General features: G+C 43.4%; 1 protein-coding gene across 4 annotated transcripts in view; it reads left to right on the top strand.

Moving 5' to 3' along the window:
• The window catches only part of LOC132380949 (C4b-binding protein alpha chain-like), a 91,627-nt gene that overhangs the window by 25,830 nt on the left and 49,140 nt on the right, over positions 1-16,657 (top strand). For all 4 annotated transcript variants that reach the window (XM_059949962.1, XM_059949960.1, XM_059949961.1 and 1 more), the window contains exons 7-11: positions 5,316-5,504; positions 6,017-6,110; positions 7,837-7,910; positions 9,419-9,601; positions 11,343-11,528. In XM_059949962.1, coding sequence (XP_059805945.1) covers positions 5,316-5,504; positions 6,017-6,110; positions 7,837-7,910; positions 9,419-9,601; positions 11,343-11,528 — 726 coding nt within the window. The remainder of the gene's footprint in view (positions 1-5,315; positions 5,505-6,016; positions 6,111-7,836; positions 7,911-9,418; positions 9,602-11,342; positions 11,529-16,657) is intronic.

The raw sequence follows: 16,657 nt of genomic DNA, 5'->3' as shown, positions 1-16,657 counted from the left end.
CCCGCAAAGAACCGAGGTCAGCGTGTAACTCCAGGTCAGGCTCTTCAAAGGAACCCTGAAAGGGAAAAATAGAGATATTAAAGATGGAAATAAAGCTGTTACGGTGCCAGGAAGTGTACAGCCATACACTTTGACAGAAGGAACTAAAGTGAAGACTCTTCTAAGCAGGCAGAGAATTCAAAAATCTGAGATGCAAAGGTAATTGGGAGGCCTCGGACAGGATTCCCGAGAGGCCACCTTGTAGGTTGGGTCGGTGGTAAGGAATGTTCGCAGGCATTGCAAGAGGACTAGAATATTAAAACAAGGAATTAATGCTGAGGCTGCATAAGGCACTGGTGAGGCCTCACTTGGGGTTTTGTGAAGAAGGATGTGCTGACATTGGAGAGAGGATGTGAATCTAGGACAGAGGCCACATCCTCGGAAATGAGGCACATCCATTTAAAATGGAGATTAGGGGGAATTTCTTTAGCCAGAGGGTGGTGAATCTGTGGATTTTGTTGCCACCGGTGGCTGTGGAGTCCAGGTTATTGGGAGTATTTAAGGTGGAGGTTGATAGATTCTTGATAAGTCAGGGTGTGAAGGGTTATGGAGAGAAGGCAGGAGAATGGGACTGAGAGGGAAATGGATCGGCCATGATGAAATAACAGAGCAGATTCAACAGGCAGGATGGCCTGATTCTGTTGCTGTGTCTTGTGGTTGTATGTGCGCACGGGTAAATGGAGTTGGGGTGGAATGGGGGCTTGTTGCAGGTTGGTTCTGTGTTGCCTGTTTTGTCCTGGACATTGTGGGGCATGCTATATTGGCACCGAAAAGTGAGGCAACCCGTGTGGGCTGGCCCCAGCATACCAGCCCTTGCAGGTGAGGTGACACTTCACCTGTGAGTCTGTTGGTGTCATTGACTGTATCTGGTGCTCCTGGAGTGGCCTCCCGTATGTCAGTGATACCTGGCGTAGATTCAGAGACCGCTTTGCCGAGCACCTACGCTCCATGTACGTTTCCATTTCCCACTCTCGCCTTAACTCCTTACCCGTCCATTACCTCCCTCTGATGCTGCTCCTCCTTCCTTTTTTTCCATGTTCTTCTACCCTTTCGTATGAGATTCTCCCATCTCCAGCCCTTATCTGTGTCAGAAATCAGCTTCCCAGCTCTTTACTTCACTCTCCCCTTCTCTTCTCCCAGATTCACCTGTTACCTTCTGCTTCTTTCTTCTCTACCCTATCCTCTTAATCTGACTTCTCCCCTTCCTGTCCAGTCCTAATGAAGGGTTTCAGCCTGAAACGTCGACTGTTGATTCTTCTCCATGGATACTATTTGGCATGCTGAGTTCCACCAGCTTTTGCCCTGGGCTCAGTCACGTCTGCCTGGCAGGCGCAGGTGAGTGAGAGAGCGGGAGGGTGCTGGAAGAGGGGCTGTCATGAGGCAGTAGGTGTTTGAGGTAAAGGAGTGGGGTGGGAACGTCTCTGTCGATTGGGAATGGGGCAGGATGAATCTCAAGGCTAGTCTGGGTAATGGAGATATGGGTGGGTTCGTGTTGAGCTCTCTGTTGCCCTGCAGTAGTGAAACATTAGTATTCTGTTCCAAAAGATCTGTCTGTCCATTGCAAAGTTGCTGTATTGGTTGTGTGAGGTTGCTGAGAAGCCCTGTTGTGATCTTGCTAAAGCTTCACTGAGCTGAGCCTGAGTTCTGTGGTTGTCACTTCCTTGCATCTGTTCCCCACCACGTGTGATGTCTGACTCTGTCTGGAGAGGAGGTTTTGACATGTTGGGCAGCTATAACACCACGTGCCAGCTCTAATACTCAGTCCACTGTCTGATTAACACAAATGTGTCATAGGTTGCTTAACACCCTTGTCATCTTGTGTCATATGCCTTAGAGTCATTGAAAAGTACAGCACAGATACAGACCCTTTAGCCCATCCAGTCCGTGCCATACTGCCTACTCCCATCGACCTGCACTGGGACCATTGTTCTCCAAACGTAGCGGTGCCGCCAACATCGCGATCTCTCTCCCAATAACCACTGCTCTACATACCGTCCCTACACATCTGGAGAAGAAGGATGCTTATGTGGGAATGCTGTCATTAGACTACAGTTCAGCATTTAACACCATAGTTCCATCCCGGCTCGACAAGAAGCTCAGAGACCTCGGCCTTGACCCTGCCTTGTGCAGCTGGATCCTGGACTTCCTGTCAGATCGCCAGCAGGTGGTAAGAGTGGGCTCCCTCACCTCTGACCCTCTGACTCTCAATTCAGGAACCCCTCAGGGCTGCATTCTGAGTCCCATCATTTACTCCCTGTATAGCCATGACTGTGTTGCCACCAAAAGCTCCAATCTGTTAATTAAACTTGCCAACAACACTACAGTGATTTGCCTTATCTCAAACAAAAACGAGGTGGTCTACAGGGAAGAAGTCACCTCTCTGACACAGTGGTGTCAAGAAAACAACCTCTCCCTCAATGTTGCAAAAACAAAGGAACTGGTTGTGGATTACAGGAGGAATGGAGACGGGCTAACCCCTATTGACGTTAATGGATCTGGGGTTGAGATGGTAACCAGGTTCAAGTTCCTTGGCATCCACATAGTTTGTGTGCACCAGCTGTGTGGTGAAAAAGGCACAACAGCGCCTCTTTCACCGGAAGACGGTTGAGGAAGTTTGTTATGGGCCACCAAAGAACTTTCTGCAGGGGCACAATTGAGAGTATCCTGACTGGCTGCATCACTGCCTGGAATGGGAACTGTACTTCCCTCAATCGCAGGCCTCTGCAGAGAGTGGTGCAGGCAGACCAGTGTATCTGTAGATGTGAACTTTCCATGATTCAGGACATTTACAAGGACAGGTGTGTAAAAAGGGCCCATAGGATCATTGGGAACTCAAGCCATCCCGACCACAATCTATTCCAGCTGCTACCATCCGGGAAGCGGTACCGCAGCATAAAAGCCAGGACCAACAGGCTCCGGGACAGCTTCTTCCATCAGGCCATCAGACTGATAATCTCACGCTACTTGAGTGTTCTCTATACTACATTGACTGTTCTATTTATTATAAATTAATATAAGTTACTATGATTGCACATTGCACATTTAGATGGCGACGTAACGTAAAGTCTCCTCGTGTATGTGAAGGATGTAAGAAATAAAGTCAAATCAATTCAGTTCATGCCCTCCCAACAATATACCTGTCCAAACTTCTCTTAAGCATTGAAATGGAGCCCGTGTGCTCCACTTGTGCTGGCAGCTCGTTCCACACTCTCAAACCTTCTGAATGCAGAAGTTTGCCCTCATGTTCTTCTCACTTTTCACCTTTAACCCATGACCTATGGTTGTAGTCCCACCCAGCTTCAGCAGAAAAAGCTTGCTTGCATTTACCAGATCTGTACCCCTTGTAATATTATATATCTATCAATCTCCTCTCAGTGTTCTACATTCTACAAAATAAAATCCGTATTTATTTAATTGTGACATCCAGATCCACCGGACTTGGAAACATCCTTGTAAATTTTCTCTGTACTCCTTTAACCTTATTTACACCGCAACTGTATGTAGGTGACCAAAACTGCACGCGGTATTCCAAGTTGGGCCTCAGCAACTTCAACATAACATCCCATTTCCTGTACCCAGTACTTTGATCTGTGAGCAGCAATGTGCCAAAAGCTTTCTTTACAACCCTACATACCTGTTCTGTGACTTTCAATGAATTATGGAGCTAAAACTGCACGCGGTATTCCAAGTTGGGCCTCTATACAACTTCAACATAACATCCCATTTCCTGTACCCAGTACTTTGATCTGTGAGCAGCAATGTGCCAAAAGCTTTCTTTACAACCCTACATACCTGTTCTGTGACTTTCAATGAATTATGGAGCTATATTTCCAGGACTTGTTGTTCTACCAGCAATTCAATTTGGATAGTAAAGTGACTGCTGTATATTTGGTCCTGTGAGAGTTAGTTAGAGCATTATTGTGAGGACAATGAAATTACAGTGCCACTCCATTCAGTGCAAAACAACATACTGGGAATTCAATTACTGAAAACACAATGACGAAATTTAAATTAACGTCTGAGTTATTTAGAATGACTTCTAAGTTACAACTGAACTAAAAACAAACCACTTTAAAATTAAAAGAAACAGTGGCTGCCCCATTCAAGCGTTGCACATGCCCATCCTACAAAACACAATGATTAAGCATAAACTCACGTCAAGTATTATGCCCATCCACTTCACTCACTTCATGGTGCCTCTGGACAATGTGTGGATGTATCATTGTTCAGTTGTATGACAGCCCTGGGGAAAAAACCGTTTTTCAGTCCGAACGTCTGTGCAGGGGTATTTCTGTATCTCTTGCAGGACGTATTGGGGTGGGGTGAGTCCATCACAATTTTGTGTGACAGCATAGATCTTGTCATTCGGAGATGGTTTCCATATCGATTGTTGTATTCCAGTGATGTTCTGTTTAGCCCTGATCACTCTCTGAAGTGCTTTTTGGTCAATCCTGCTGCAACTAGTGTGCCACACTATCATGCAGCAGGTTGATGTACTCTCAATGACACCTGATAAGGGTTGAACAAGCAGCTTTAGGGACAGATTTGCTCTCTTTAAACTCCTAAGTGAGAACTGGCATTGCTGAGCCTTCCCTACTATCAAGGAGGTGTTGTTGGACCAAGAGAGCTCCTCTGTGGTGTTCATTCCCAAGAATTTAAAGCTGGAGACCGTTTTCACTGCTTTGCCACTTTGAGTAGTGGAACATGTTCATATCTTCATGGTTTCCTGAAATTAATTTCTTTTTTATATATATTGAGTGAAAGGTTATGGTTATGACACCATTTGGACACCCCTTCTTTCTGTATGTTGTTGCATTATTATTTGTAATTAATTAAGAGTGGTGGATATGTGGAATGCTCTGCCCCAGAAGGCAGTGGAGACCAAGTCTCTGGATGCATTCAAGAGAAAGTTAGGTAGAGTTCTTACCGATGGGGTCAAGGGATCTGGGGAGAGGGCAGGAACGGGGTACTGATTGTGTATGATCAGCCATGATCATAGTGAATGGCAGTGCTGGCTAGAAGAGCTGAATGGCCTACTCCTGCACCTACTGTCTATTGTCTATAAAACACTGTTATTTGCCTCTGTACTTGTATTCATGTTTAACTTGACTTTATTTCCCGAATAGTACATTTCAATATTTGGTGTGACCAAGCCAAAAAAAATGCCAAAAATCATTGAACTGGATGGAGGGAAAATAGCTTAAGAGAATCTTTTCCAGGCATGCATCTCTTGTGCTAGTTGTTTAAATTGAAAAGGCTAATTCTTTTTTTTCAAGGGAAATGTAACAGGCCACCAGAATTGGAAAATGGCTTACTAGAAGATAAGTATCGTGGGAAGGAAACATTTGCAAGTGGATCCAGGGTCTCTTACCTATGTAACCCTGGTTACACTTTTTCTCAAAACGATCGCAGATCTATTACTTGTAATGAAGGTGTTTGGGAACCATTACGAGCCACCTGTACACGTAAGTACTGAATAACTAATCCTTTCTCACTCAATAACTTCTCCCATTCTGCAATCTGCATCTTTTCTCAGTCCCCATCCTCTCCAGGACTGAAGTAAGTTAGCTGGAGTGTGGTTCATGGGAGTCAGACGCTTCCTGACGCAAATCTGATTCTCCAGTGTGCTGCTCTGCCTTTCAGACACAAGAGTGAAAATCTGCTAATCTGAGCCTCAGTGAGAAAAAGCAAACTGAAATTTTGGAAGAGCTTATTTCGTCAGCAATAACAAATATTTATCTAATGAGTGGTAAAATTCCACTGCAACTTGCTGAGAAGTTTAATGTCTTGAATAAATTAACTTGCTCACTTTAAAATAAAAGTAATTTTAAATTTACTTTAAAATTAAATAATATTTAGAAAAATCTGGGAAAAAGTGTGCATCAGTTTAGTGTTTCTCTTACATTTCAGTGAATTGTATTGGAAAGGCTTATCAACACTTAGTAACATCCTGGCTTTTTTCTCCTTTTTTGTTCAGCAAAGAGCTGTGGAAGTCCAGGGGAAATTATGAATGGGTATTACCAGGGTGACAATACTTTTGGAAGTAGTGTTACATTTTATTGCAATGAAGGGTGAGTATTCACATACTTGATTGAAAGAAAAGAGTTGAGTTAATAGTTCAGTTTACAACTTATTGCAATAGTGTCAGCATCAGAACTGAAGGTGGTGGAAAAACTGAAGCTGGACAGTATAAAGGATTAGCTGTCGGAAAGGGGTGGGTAAGGGTGGTACGTTAACAGCAGTACTTGGACAGCTACATGATAAAGCAGAGGCTGCCAGTCTTGGGTTCATGGACCCCTTGGTTAATGGCAGGGTTGCATGGCATAAAAAGGGTTGGGAACCCCTGGTTTAGAGGGATATGGGCTAAATGCAGGAAAATGGGATGAGCTCAGATGGGCACCTTGACCAGCATGGGCCAGTGATGCATTCAAGATTCAAGATTATTTAGTGTCATTTCCAGTACACAAGTGTAAAGGAGAATGAAATAATTGTTCCTCCAGATCCAAAGCAGCACCAAATAAAAACACTGAGATAAAGAATCCAATAATAAAAAATTACAATAAATGTAAATATGTAAGATAGTTTCTATGCATAGATTGTGTGTCCGTAGAATGATGGTACAGCAGTGTGTGTACATCAGCTGACTGACAGTAAATGATGAAGCAGTGGTGTTTGGAGGTGTGGTGGGGTGGTCTTGTTAGGGGAGTTGTTGATCAGCCTTACTGCTCCGTGGGCCTATCTCCCCATCTCATGCTGCTGTTGAACAACTTCAGCTGAAGGATGACAACTCCATCACTTTCTCAAAGGCAATGGAGAAAAGCAATAAACACTGACCTTCTCAGACCTGCTAATATCCAATAATTGGGAAATTGTGATTGGCGTAATACCTTAAAACATTGGTAACCTGGGTTCAATTCTCACTGCTGTCTATAAGGAGTTTGTACATTCCCCCCAGGACTGCATGGATGTCTTCAGGGTCTCCGATTTCCTCCCATGTTCCAAAGATGTGCGGGTCAGTAGGTTGATTGGACAAATGGCTGTAATTTAGTGGCCAGGGCTTGTTACTGTACTGTATTTCGAAATAAAATTAATAAATAAATGACATCCCCTGCTTTGCTGCTGTTGTATGCCTCAGTGTGAGTGTCTCCACTTGCACTTTGGGACATTTGTCCATCTTGGCCACTCTGTTTTTGTAAGTGTCATGGATTTATTACCATTGGGAAATTGGTTGTCTGATTCAGACACATTTTACACCTGCTTGTGGACGTTAGTCCCGTCAGTTAAACTGAATCAGGATCATGAGATTCTGCAGATGCTGAAATTCCTGAGCGACACACAGAAGAAGCTGGAGGAACTCAGCAGGTCAGGGAGTATCTATTGAAGGATAAGCAGTTGATGTTTTGGGCTTTGACATTTTATTAGGTTTAATAAAGGGTTTGTATCTACTCAGCTGCTAGCTGACCTGCTGACTTTCTCCAGCATTTTCTGTGTTAATTTGAATTTTTTCTGTCCCATGGTCTCTTAAAATATAAAGGAAAAGTTAGCATTTAAATGATGCCAATATTTTTCCTACATTAGGAGAAATATTGGAACTGATCTTGATTGGGAGTGTTGCAATTCGCTCAATTGATGCTCTTCCGTCTAAGAATGGAACTACACATTTTCCTCTTTTCTATTACAATCCTATCCTAATAAATTTCAAATTAATGGAATATAATTGCTAAGTCTCTTCCTGATAACACTGCTCTAACTTTAACCTTCTCTGCGATAATTTTTATAATTTTGTCACCTCTTTAGATATAAGCTGGTGGGTAGAAATTACCGGTTGTGTGAAGATGATGGATGGGGAGGCCAGGTACCTACATGTGAAGGTGAGCTGAGATTCAGAATCAGGTTTAATATATATAACTACACCAAATAAGTAGTGTAAAATGAAATAAAATGACATTGTGTACATGGGTGTATTGTCCATTCAGAAATCTAATGGTGGTGAAGATGATGGGCTAAGGCTACAGTATTATACCCTCAGTACTGGTCAACAATCTGAGGCCATTAGCCATCTAACTGTGACTGATATTCTTTTACTGGTTGCCTTTATTTCTGTTCTGTTATTATTCCCCTTCAGAGTGCCTCTTTCTCTCTGGTTTAGAAGCAAACTATCAACCTCAGCTTTAAAAATACCCAGTGACTTGGCCTCCACAGCCATCCGTAGCAATGAATTCCAATAATTTATCACCTGTGTCTTGCATGGTTGTATCTTGTCGAAATAGCTCTTCAAAGTAGTGACTGCAGTGATTCCGCTGCCGTGCTCTGAGTTCCAGATACAAGCCATTCTCTGTGTAAAAGTCAAAACTCCCTGACGGATCTCCGTCCTCTTACCTTAAACCCGTGCCCTCATATTTTTTATGCCACTACCATGGGAAAAAGAGCTGACTGTCCAGCCACGAGGAAATCTGCAGATGCTGGAAATTCAAGCAACACACACAAAATGCTGGTGGAACGCAGCAGGCCAGGCAGCGTCTATAGGAAGAAGTACAGTTGACGTTTCGGGCCGAGACCCTTCCTCAGGACTAGGGTCTATTCAGCCTATCTATGCCTCCTATAATCTTAGACACACCTCTTGGGTCACACTTTATGCTTTCTTAACTCCAGGGGAAAAAGCCCAGCCTGTCCAATCTAATCCCATAACTAAAGTTCTCCAGTCTTGACAACATCTTTATAGTCAGTTTCTCTAAGGTCAGAGTGAATGCCAAGATTTTGAAAGGTAGATACATTTGGTCATGAGAGTTTGATTGTGTATTGGAGAGTATGAAGACGCCTGTACCTAGTCCTGATGAAGGGTCTAAGCCCAAAACATCAACTGTTTATTCCTCTCCGTGGATGCTCCCTGACCTGCTGACCTCCTCCAGAATTTTCTGTGTGTCGCTCTAAATTTCCAGTATCAGCAGAATCTCTTCTGTTTGTTACTGGCATAATACAGACATCTTTGGACTGTGGAAGGAGACTGGAGTTCCTGAAGGAAACCCACTCAGTCACAGGAACAACGTAACAAACTCTTTACTGACAGCGTCAGAATTGAATCCCGATTGCTGATGTTGTAAAGTATTATATTGAGCACTGTGCTGCTGTGTATGTGTCTCTCCCCCGGGGATGAGTTGGTCTAAGTTTAGAGTGGGTGCCTAGATTGTGAAAGGTGGATATGTGGTCATGGGGGTTTGAATGTGAATTGGGGAGGATGAGAGTTCCCTGTATTCTGCACGCTATATTGCGATAGAGTGCTGTTGAACTTTTACTGAGCTGGTTTGATTTTTAACCATGAAGTGAAAGGTGTGATGTGATGATCTGCTCTGGGAATTAACTAAAGTACATTTGTTGCCAGTTGTTAAATGTCCTGACATTCCGGCCATTGAGAATGGAGAAATATCAAGGCTCTCTACAGAGTCATGGGAATACGGAATGGTGGCTGAAGTTTCATGCCATGGCGACTACTCATTGATCGGTGAACGCAAGCTTATCTGTGAAAGTGATGGAAATTGGAATCATCCCTTTCCAAAGTGCAAAGGTACTGAACTAAAAATGAAACCTGTTTTAATTACCATTCTAAACATATTTAGTGTTTTAGTTTTGCTTTTCTTCATGCAGTCAATTCTGCTTCCTTAGTGGAAATATACAATGATTTTCCAAAACTCAGAAGTACACTGCAGATGCTGGGGTCAGAGCAACACCTACATCACGCTGGAGGAACTAAGCAGGTCGGGCAGCATCCGTGGAAACGAGCAGTCAACGTTTCGGGCCGAGACCCTTCATCAGGACTGAAGAGGGAGGGAGCAGGGGCCCGCTAAAGAAGGTGGAGGGAGGGGTGAGAAGGAGAAGGCTGGTAGGTACTTTCCTCTGGTTGAAAAGCCAGTCAGAGGAAAGATCAAAGGGTGGAGAGGGGGACGCAGGGAGGGGATAGGCAGGGAAGGAGAAGAAGGAATGTAAGGGGAAAGCACTGTATAGTAGAAGAAGGCAGATTCATGAGAGAGGTGATAGGCAGCTGGAGGAGGCGGCAGAGTGAAACGGGGATGGGGGAAGGGAGAGGGAGGGAATTACTGGAAGTTGGAGAATTCGATGTTCATGCCAAGGGGCTGGAGACCACCCAGACGGTAAATGAGGTGTTGGCCTGAGTTTGGCCTCATCACACAGTAGAGGAGGCCATGTATGGACATATCCGAATGGGAACGTGAAGCAGAGTTGAAGCGGGTGGCAACCGGGAGATCCTGTCTGTTGTGGTGGACGGTGCATAGGTGCTTGACGAAGCGGTCCCCCAATCTACGTCGGGTCTCGCTAATGTAGAGGAGGCCACACCGGGAGCACCGGATGCAATAGATGACCCCAACAGACTCACAAGTGAAGTGTTGCCTCACCTGGAAGGACTGTTTGGGGTCCTGAATGGTGGTAAGAGAGGAGGTGTGGGAACAAGTGTAGCATTTATGCTTGCAGGGATAAGTGTCAGGTTGGAGATCTGTGGGGAGGGATTTGTGGACCAGGCAGTCGCGGAGAGATAATAAATCAGCCAGGAATGCTGGAGCAGACTCAACCTAATTCTGCTCCTATATCATATGGTCTTATATTAGTGGTGAAAGGTGAGCATCTGATTGTCAGGGCAATGCACTGAGTAGTTGAGGTGAAGATTGAACTGACTAGAAGCAGGTTAGGTTTTTGGGAAAGGGCAGCATGTCTGTGAATGAGGACGGGTGGCACTTCCTCTCAGCAGCTCTGAGGACTGCCAGTGAGGTCCAGCAGCAGAGCACAAAGTTACAGTGGGCATTCTGCTTGAACGGTCTGCATCTGCATGAGATGCTGCTTTTTCATCTGTTTTAGTTTACCAAAGTGTTTTTGTGCCTTTATGCACTTTAAATTTAAAATTAAACTTTTCTTACTATTTTATTCATGTTGTAAATGTTTTTTAATGCATATGGATCCCTAAAAGCAACAAGTTCTTTATTTTAAGTTATAAATTAAAACTGAAACCTGTTTTAATTACCATTTTAAACATACTTAGTGTTTTAGTTTTGTATTTCGGCATGCAGTCAGTTAATTCTTCATGGAGTCGATTCTTCATGTAGTTCCTTAATGGAAATATACAATGCATTCTGCTTGAACGGTCTGCATCTGCATGAGATGCTGTTTTTTCATCATGTTTTAGTTCAGCAAAGTGCCTTTAAGTGCTTTGAATTTAAAATTAAAACTTTTCTTACTATTTTATTCATGTTGTAAATTCGTTAGGATACCTAACAGCAACAAGTTCTTTATTTTACCAGTTGTTAAATGTCCGGTTCCTGATATTCCTAACAATGTCCACATGGTATCGACATACAAACCTACTTACAAATATCAGGAGCAAATCAGTTTCCGGTGTGAAGAAGGTTATGAGATGGAGGGCGATGGTCACATTGTATGTGGAGAGGACGGCAATTTTTCACCCCCACCACCCACCTGCACACCACGTGAGTAAACATTTCCAGAAATAGTGGGTGAAACTGAATCTGAATTGAGAGGCAGTATGATTTTAAAAAAATGTGATTTGGTGACAGTTTACCTGCTACTCTTCACTCCTACAAACTTTTAAAGATTCAGCTTCTGAAATTAAAGAATAATATGGTTATAGGTTGTTTCAAAATGAGACCTATCTTTGCTTTTATGTCACAAAACTGCAGATTGAAAACAAAATACCACAGATGCTGGAAATCCAAAAAACACACGGCATCTGTGAAGAAAGAATTAGCAAAGCTTTGGGCCTGTAAACAGTGATATGTCACAGGGATCTAGCCAGAACTTCAGCATTTAGCAGTTCATAGAGGATTTTAGTTAAGGGGAAATTTTGAATTGATTAGGACTTTAGACACTGGGGAGCAGAAAATGAGGGGAGATAGAGGTACAGTCGGCCCTCCTTATCCGCGAGTTCTGCATCCGCGAATTCAACCAACCGCGAATCGAGAAAACCCGGAAGTGGTCTTCCAGCACTTGTTGTTTGAGTATGTACAGACTTTTTTTTCTTGTCATTATTCCCTGAACGATGCAGTATATCAAATATTTTACATAGCATTTACATTGTATTAGGTATTATAAGTAGTCTAGAGATGATTTAAAGTATACTGGAGGATGTGCGTGGGTTATCATGGATCCGGGTCGAAAAAATCGTGAGTTCTCTTACTAAGTAAGTCGGAACAGGTACATGCGGTATTATTTAGTGTCAGTTAGTCAAACGTTTGTCTTATTATATAGTATATATTTTACCTTTGTATGTATATAAAACACTTAAGAATGTATGTTTCAGAGCTGGACTCGGGAGCCAGTGACAGACCGCTTTCGAGTGCGCTCTCCATCCATGCCGGGTTGATGTGGAGGATCAAAAGCTCAAAACCCTAAAATCCAAAAATTAAACCACTGCATTGCTTAGTAATAATTGTAGCATTCATCGGGGCAGGGCCTTTCTCACCTTATCCTTTAAAATTGTTCTGATCGTTGACCGACGTAGCCTAACACTTTTACAATGACCGATGGTGTTTCACCTTTTTCCGATCGCTTTATTATTTCCACTTTATTTTCAATCGTGCTCGTGATTATTTTCGTGAACAGAAACACTGCGGATTCAGAGCTCCGCCACCAGGTCCTAATGTCCACCGTACTGAGACGGATTAAATACGGTCTGGGGTTCCACTGGATCCTAAGGTCCACCGTATTGAGACAGGTTGAATAAGGCACTTGAGCATCCGCGTTTTTTGGTATCCGTGAGGGGTCCTGGAACCAATCCCTCGTGGATAAGGAGGGCCGACTGTATATAAAATAATAAGTTATAGATAGGGTAAATGCAAGCAGGATATTTCACCTGAGGTTGGATAAGGCTTTTCACTTTGGGAGAGTGTGCAGAGGAAGTGTACCAGGATACTGTCTGGATTAGAGGGCGTCTGCTATAATGAGAGATTGGAGAAGCGGTTTGTTTTTTTCTTGGAGCGGCAGATGTTGATAGAGACGTGTAAGATTATGAGAATGACAGAGAGAGTAGATATTCAGTATCTCTTCACCCAGGGCTGATATGAGAGGGCATGCACTTAAATCGAAAGGAAGTGTTTTCAAGGGAGATGTGAGGGTCAATGTGACTGTTGGCTGTCTGTGTTATTGGTAGAGGAAGAAACATGAGGGATTTTTAAGAGATGTTAAGATAGGAACATTAATATGAGGAAATTGGAGAGACATGGACAGATGGGATTAGTTTAATTGCACTGATGGGACAGTTCCTTTACTGTTCTCTGTTCTATGGGATCAGAACGGGTGATCGTAGTTTAAAGATGAAACGTGAAATATTTTAGGAAGTCTTTTTTCCACTCAGAGAGTGGTCAGGGTTGGTAACAAGCTGCCAGCAGAAATGGTGGATGTGGGTTTGATTTTGACAGTTAAGAGAATTTTGGGCAGGTATAACCATAGAGGCTATGGTTCAGGTGCAGGTCGATGGAAATACGTAGAAGATTAGTTCACTGTGAACTAGATGGGCTGAAGGGCCTGTTTGCATCTATGACCCTAACGCTATACTGTGTATGGTTTGGATGAGGGAAGTGAAGGAATGATTGCACCATGTTGTACCATGCTGGAGTCTGCATATTTCCTCCCCTGTCACTTTTGCAGGTTTACATGCACATACCCCAGTTCCTTTGCAAGATGGAAGTGAAAGTACTGTAGACAAATTGTCAGCTAGAGTTAGAGTGGGCGGGCAGACATGAGCAACTGGACGGTTTATTCTTCTTCCTACTTGTAGTCTCCTGCTGTAAAAAGCTATTGATAAGTGAATAGGCAAAGAGCTGATCCATGGAATGAGTCAAGTTTTTTTTATGTTTACTTTCAAATAAATTACAATTCAGTTGAATTTGTGGGATAAAATGGAAGTTTGAGTTTCTCTTCTGAATAACTCAGAAATTCTTAAATACTCCTGATGTAATAAGGAAATAACGAGTAGGATAGTCAGAGGAGAATCGGTGGATGTTGTGCACTTGGATGTTCAGCAGGCCTTTGACAAGGTCCACACATGAGGCTGCTGTTAAGAGCCCAAGGTATCATGGAGTGTATAGAGCATTGGCTGATTGGTGAGAGGCAAAGAGTGGGAATGAAGTGTGCTTTTTCTGATGGGTGCAGTGACTGGTGGTGTTCCACGGGGTCAGTATCAGGCCCACTGCTTTTTATGTCTTTGGATGACAGAATTGACGGCTTTGAGGCCAAGATTATGTACAATATGTAGATGGGTGGAAGGACAGGTAACACTGGGAAAGCCGGAGGACTTGGGCAAGTCAGGAGAATGGCAAAGTGGCAGGTGGAATACTGTGTCGGGAAGTGTATGGTCCTGCACTTTGGCAGAAGAAGCAAAAGCGAAGACTGTTCTAAGCAGGCAGAGAATTCAAAAATCTGAGGTGCAAAGAAAATTGAATTGAATTGACTTTTTTTCTTACATCCTTCACATACATGAGGAGGAAAAGTCTTTACATTACGTCTCTGTTCAAATGTGCAATGTGCAATCACGGTAATTTATAATAAATAGAACAGTCAGTGTAACATAGAAGTACACTCAAATCAGCATGAGTTAATTATTCTGAAGGCCTGGTGGAAGAAACTGTCCTGGAGGCTTTTGGTCCTGGCTTCTATGCTGTGGTACTGTTTCCCAGGTGGGATAGATTGTGGGAGGGATGACTTGGGTCACCAATGATCCTATGGGCCCTTTTTACACACCGGTCTTTATAAATGTCCTGAATCATGGGAAGTTCACAACTACAGATGTGAACTACAGGCTTTCTGCACCACTCTCTATGCAAAAAGCATTCTGTCAGTGGTATCCTTGTGCTCCAGTTGTTCCAATACGATGTGGAGAGCGATAGAGATAGGATCCTCAGTTGATCTGTTTGCCTGTCTGTCCAGAGTAGTAGGGATGGTGTTCTTAATGTGTGAACATAACCAGACTCAGCAGGTACTTGGCGCCTATGGGAATGAGTGCAACCAGTCGTTGAGACATGTTATCACTGACTGGTATGATGTTTGATGTTTTGAAGCATTCAAGACCAACAGCAAGGAACAGAGAAATGTTATAGATTTCAGTAAAAACCTGCCAGCTGGTCAGCACAGTTTTCAAGGACCTGCCCAGGTACGACGTCTGGTCCATCTGTTATGTGTGTCTTGATACTGTGGATGGTAAGTCTCGCGTATTGTGTGCTCGGTGTCAGGACTGTGTCCTCTGGTATCAAGGTCTTCGTGACTGGTTCGTTGTTGTCCCTGTCAAACTGAGCAAAGAGGTTTAGCTTCTCAGCGAGTGTGGTGTCGCTGGTTGTAGAGGAGGAGGACTTTCCTTCATAGTCAGTGATGGACCTAATGTCTAATAACAGTGATAACTCTGAGTTTGCAGAGAAAACACTGTTATTTGCTTCTGTACTTGTATTCATGCTTAATTTGATTTTATCTCCCATGTTGTACATTTCAATACTTGGCATTGCCAACACAAAAAATTGCCAAAAATCATTAATAAGAACATAAGAAATAGGAGCAGGAGTCGGCCATCCGGCCCATCGAGCCTGCCCCGCCATTAAATAAGATCATGGCTGATCTGTCCATAACTCAGCTCCATCTACCCGCCTTTTCCCCATAACTCTTAATTCCCCTACTATGTAAAAATCTACGTAACTTTATCTTAAATATATTTAGTGAAGCAGCCTCAACTGCTGGCAGAGAATTCCACAGATTCACCACTCTCTGGGAAAAACGGTTTCTCATCATCTCTGTCCCAAATCTTCTCCCCTGAATCTTGAGGCAATTTCCCCTTGTTCTAGTCTCACCTACCAATGGAAACAACTTCCCTACTTCTATCCCTTTCAATATTTTGTATGTTTCTATAAGATCACCTCTCATTCTTCTGAATTCCAGAGAGTATAGTCCCAGGCGACTCAGTCTCTCCTCACAGGTTAACCCCTTCATCTTTGGAATCAACCAGGTGAACCTCCTCTGCACTGCCTCCAAAGCCGGTAGATCCTTCCTCAAGTAAGGAGACCATAACTGCACACAGTACTCCAGCCTCGCCAGTACCCTGTATAGTTGCAGCATGACCTCCCTGCTCTTGAAAATTCGAGCAATGAAGACCAACATTCCGTTTGCCTTCGCAATAACCTGTTGCACCTGCAAGCCAACTTTTTGCAATTCATGAACAAGCACTCCCAAGTGCCTCTGCACAACAGCATGCTGCAATCTTTCACCATTTAAATAATGATCCCTTCTTCTATTATTCCTTCCGAAGTGGATGATCTAACATTTACCAATATTGTATTCCATCTGCCAGACCTTGGCCCACTCACTTAACCTATCTATATCCCTCTGCAGACTCTCCACATCCTCTGTACAATTTGCTTTTCCGCTCAGTTTAGTGGCATCAGCAAATTTTGCTACACTCGGTCCCCTCTTCCAAATCATCAATATCAATGGTAAGTAGATGTGGGCCCAGCACCGACCCCTGCGGCACCTCACTCACCACTGACTGCCATTCGGTGAAACACCCATTTATACCAACTCTCTGCCTTCTATTGGTTAACCAATCCACTATCCATGCCAA

The sequence above is a fragment of the Hypanus sabinus genome, chromosome 25 (assembly GCF_030144855.1).
Source record: "Hypanus sabinus isolate sHypSab1 chromosome 25, sHypSab1.hap1, whole genome shotgun sequence".
NCBI lineage: Eukaryota > Metazoa > Chordata > Chondrichthyes > Myliobatiformes > Dasyatidae > Hypanus > Hypanus sabinus.
This window is presented reverse-complemented; position numbering and strand designations above follow the sequence as displayed.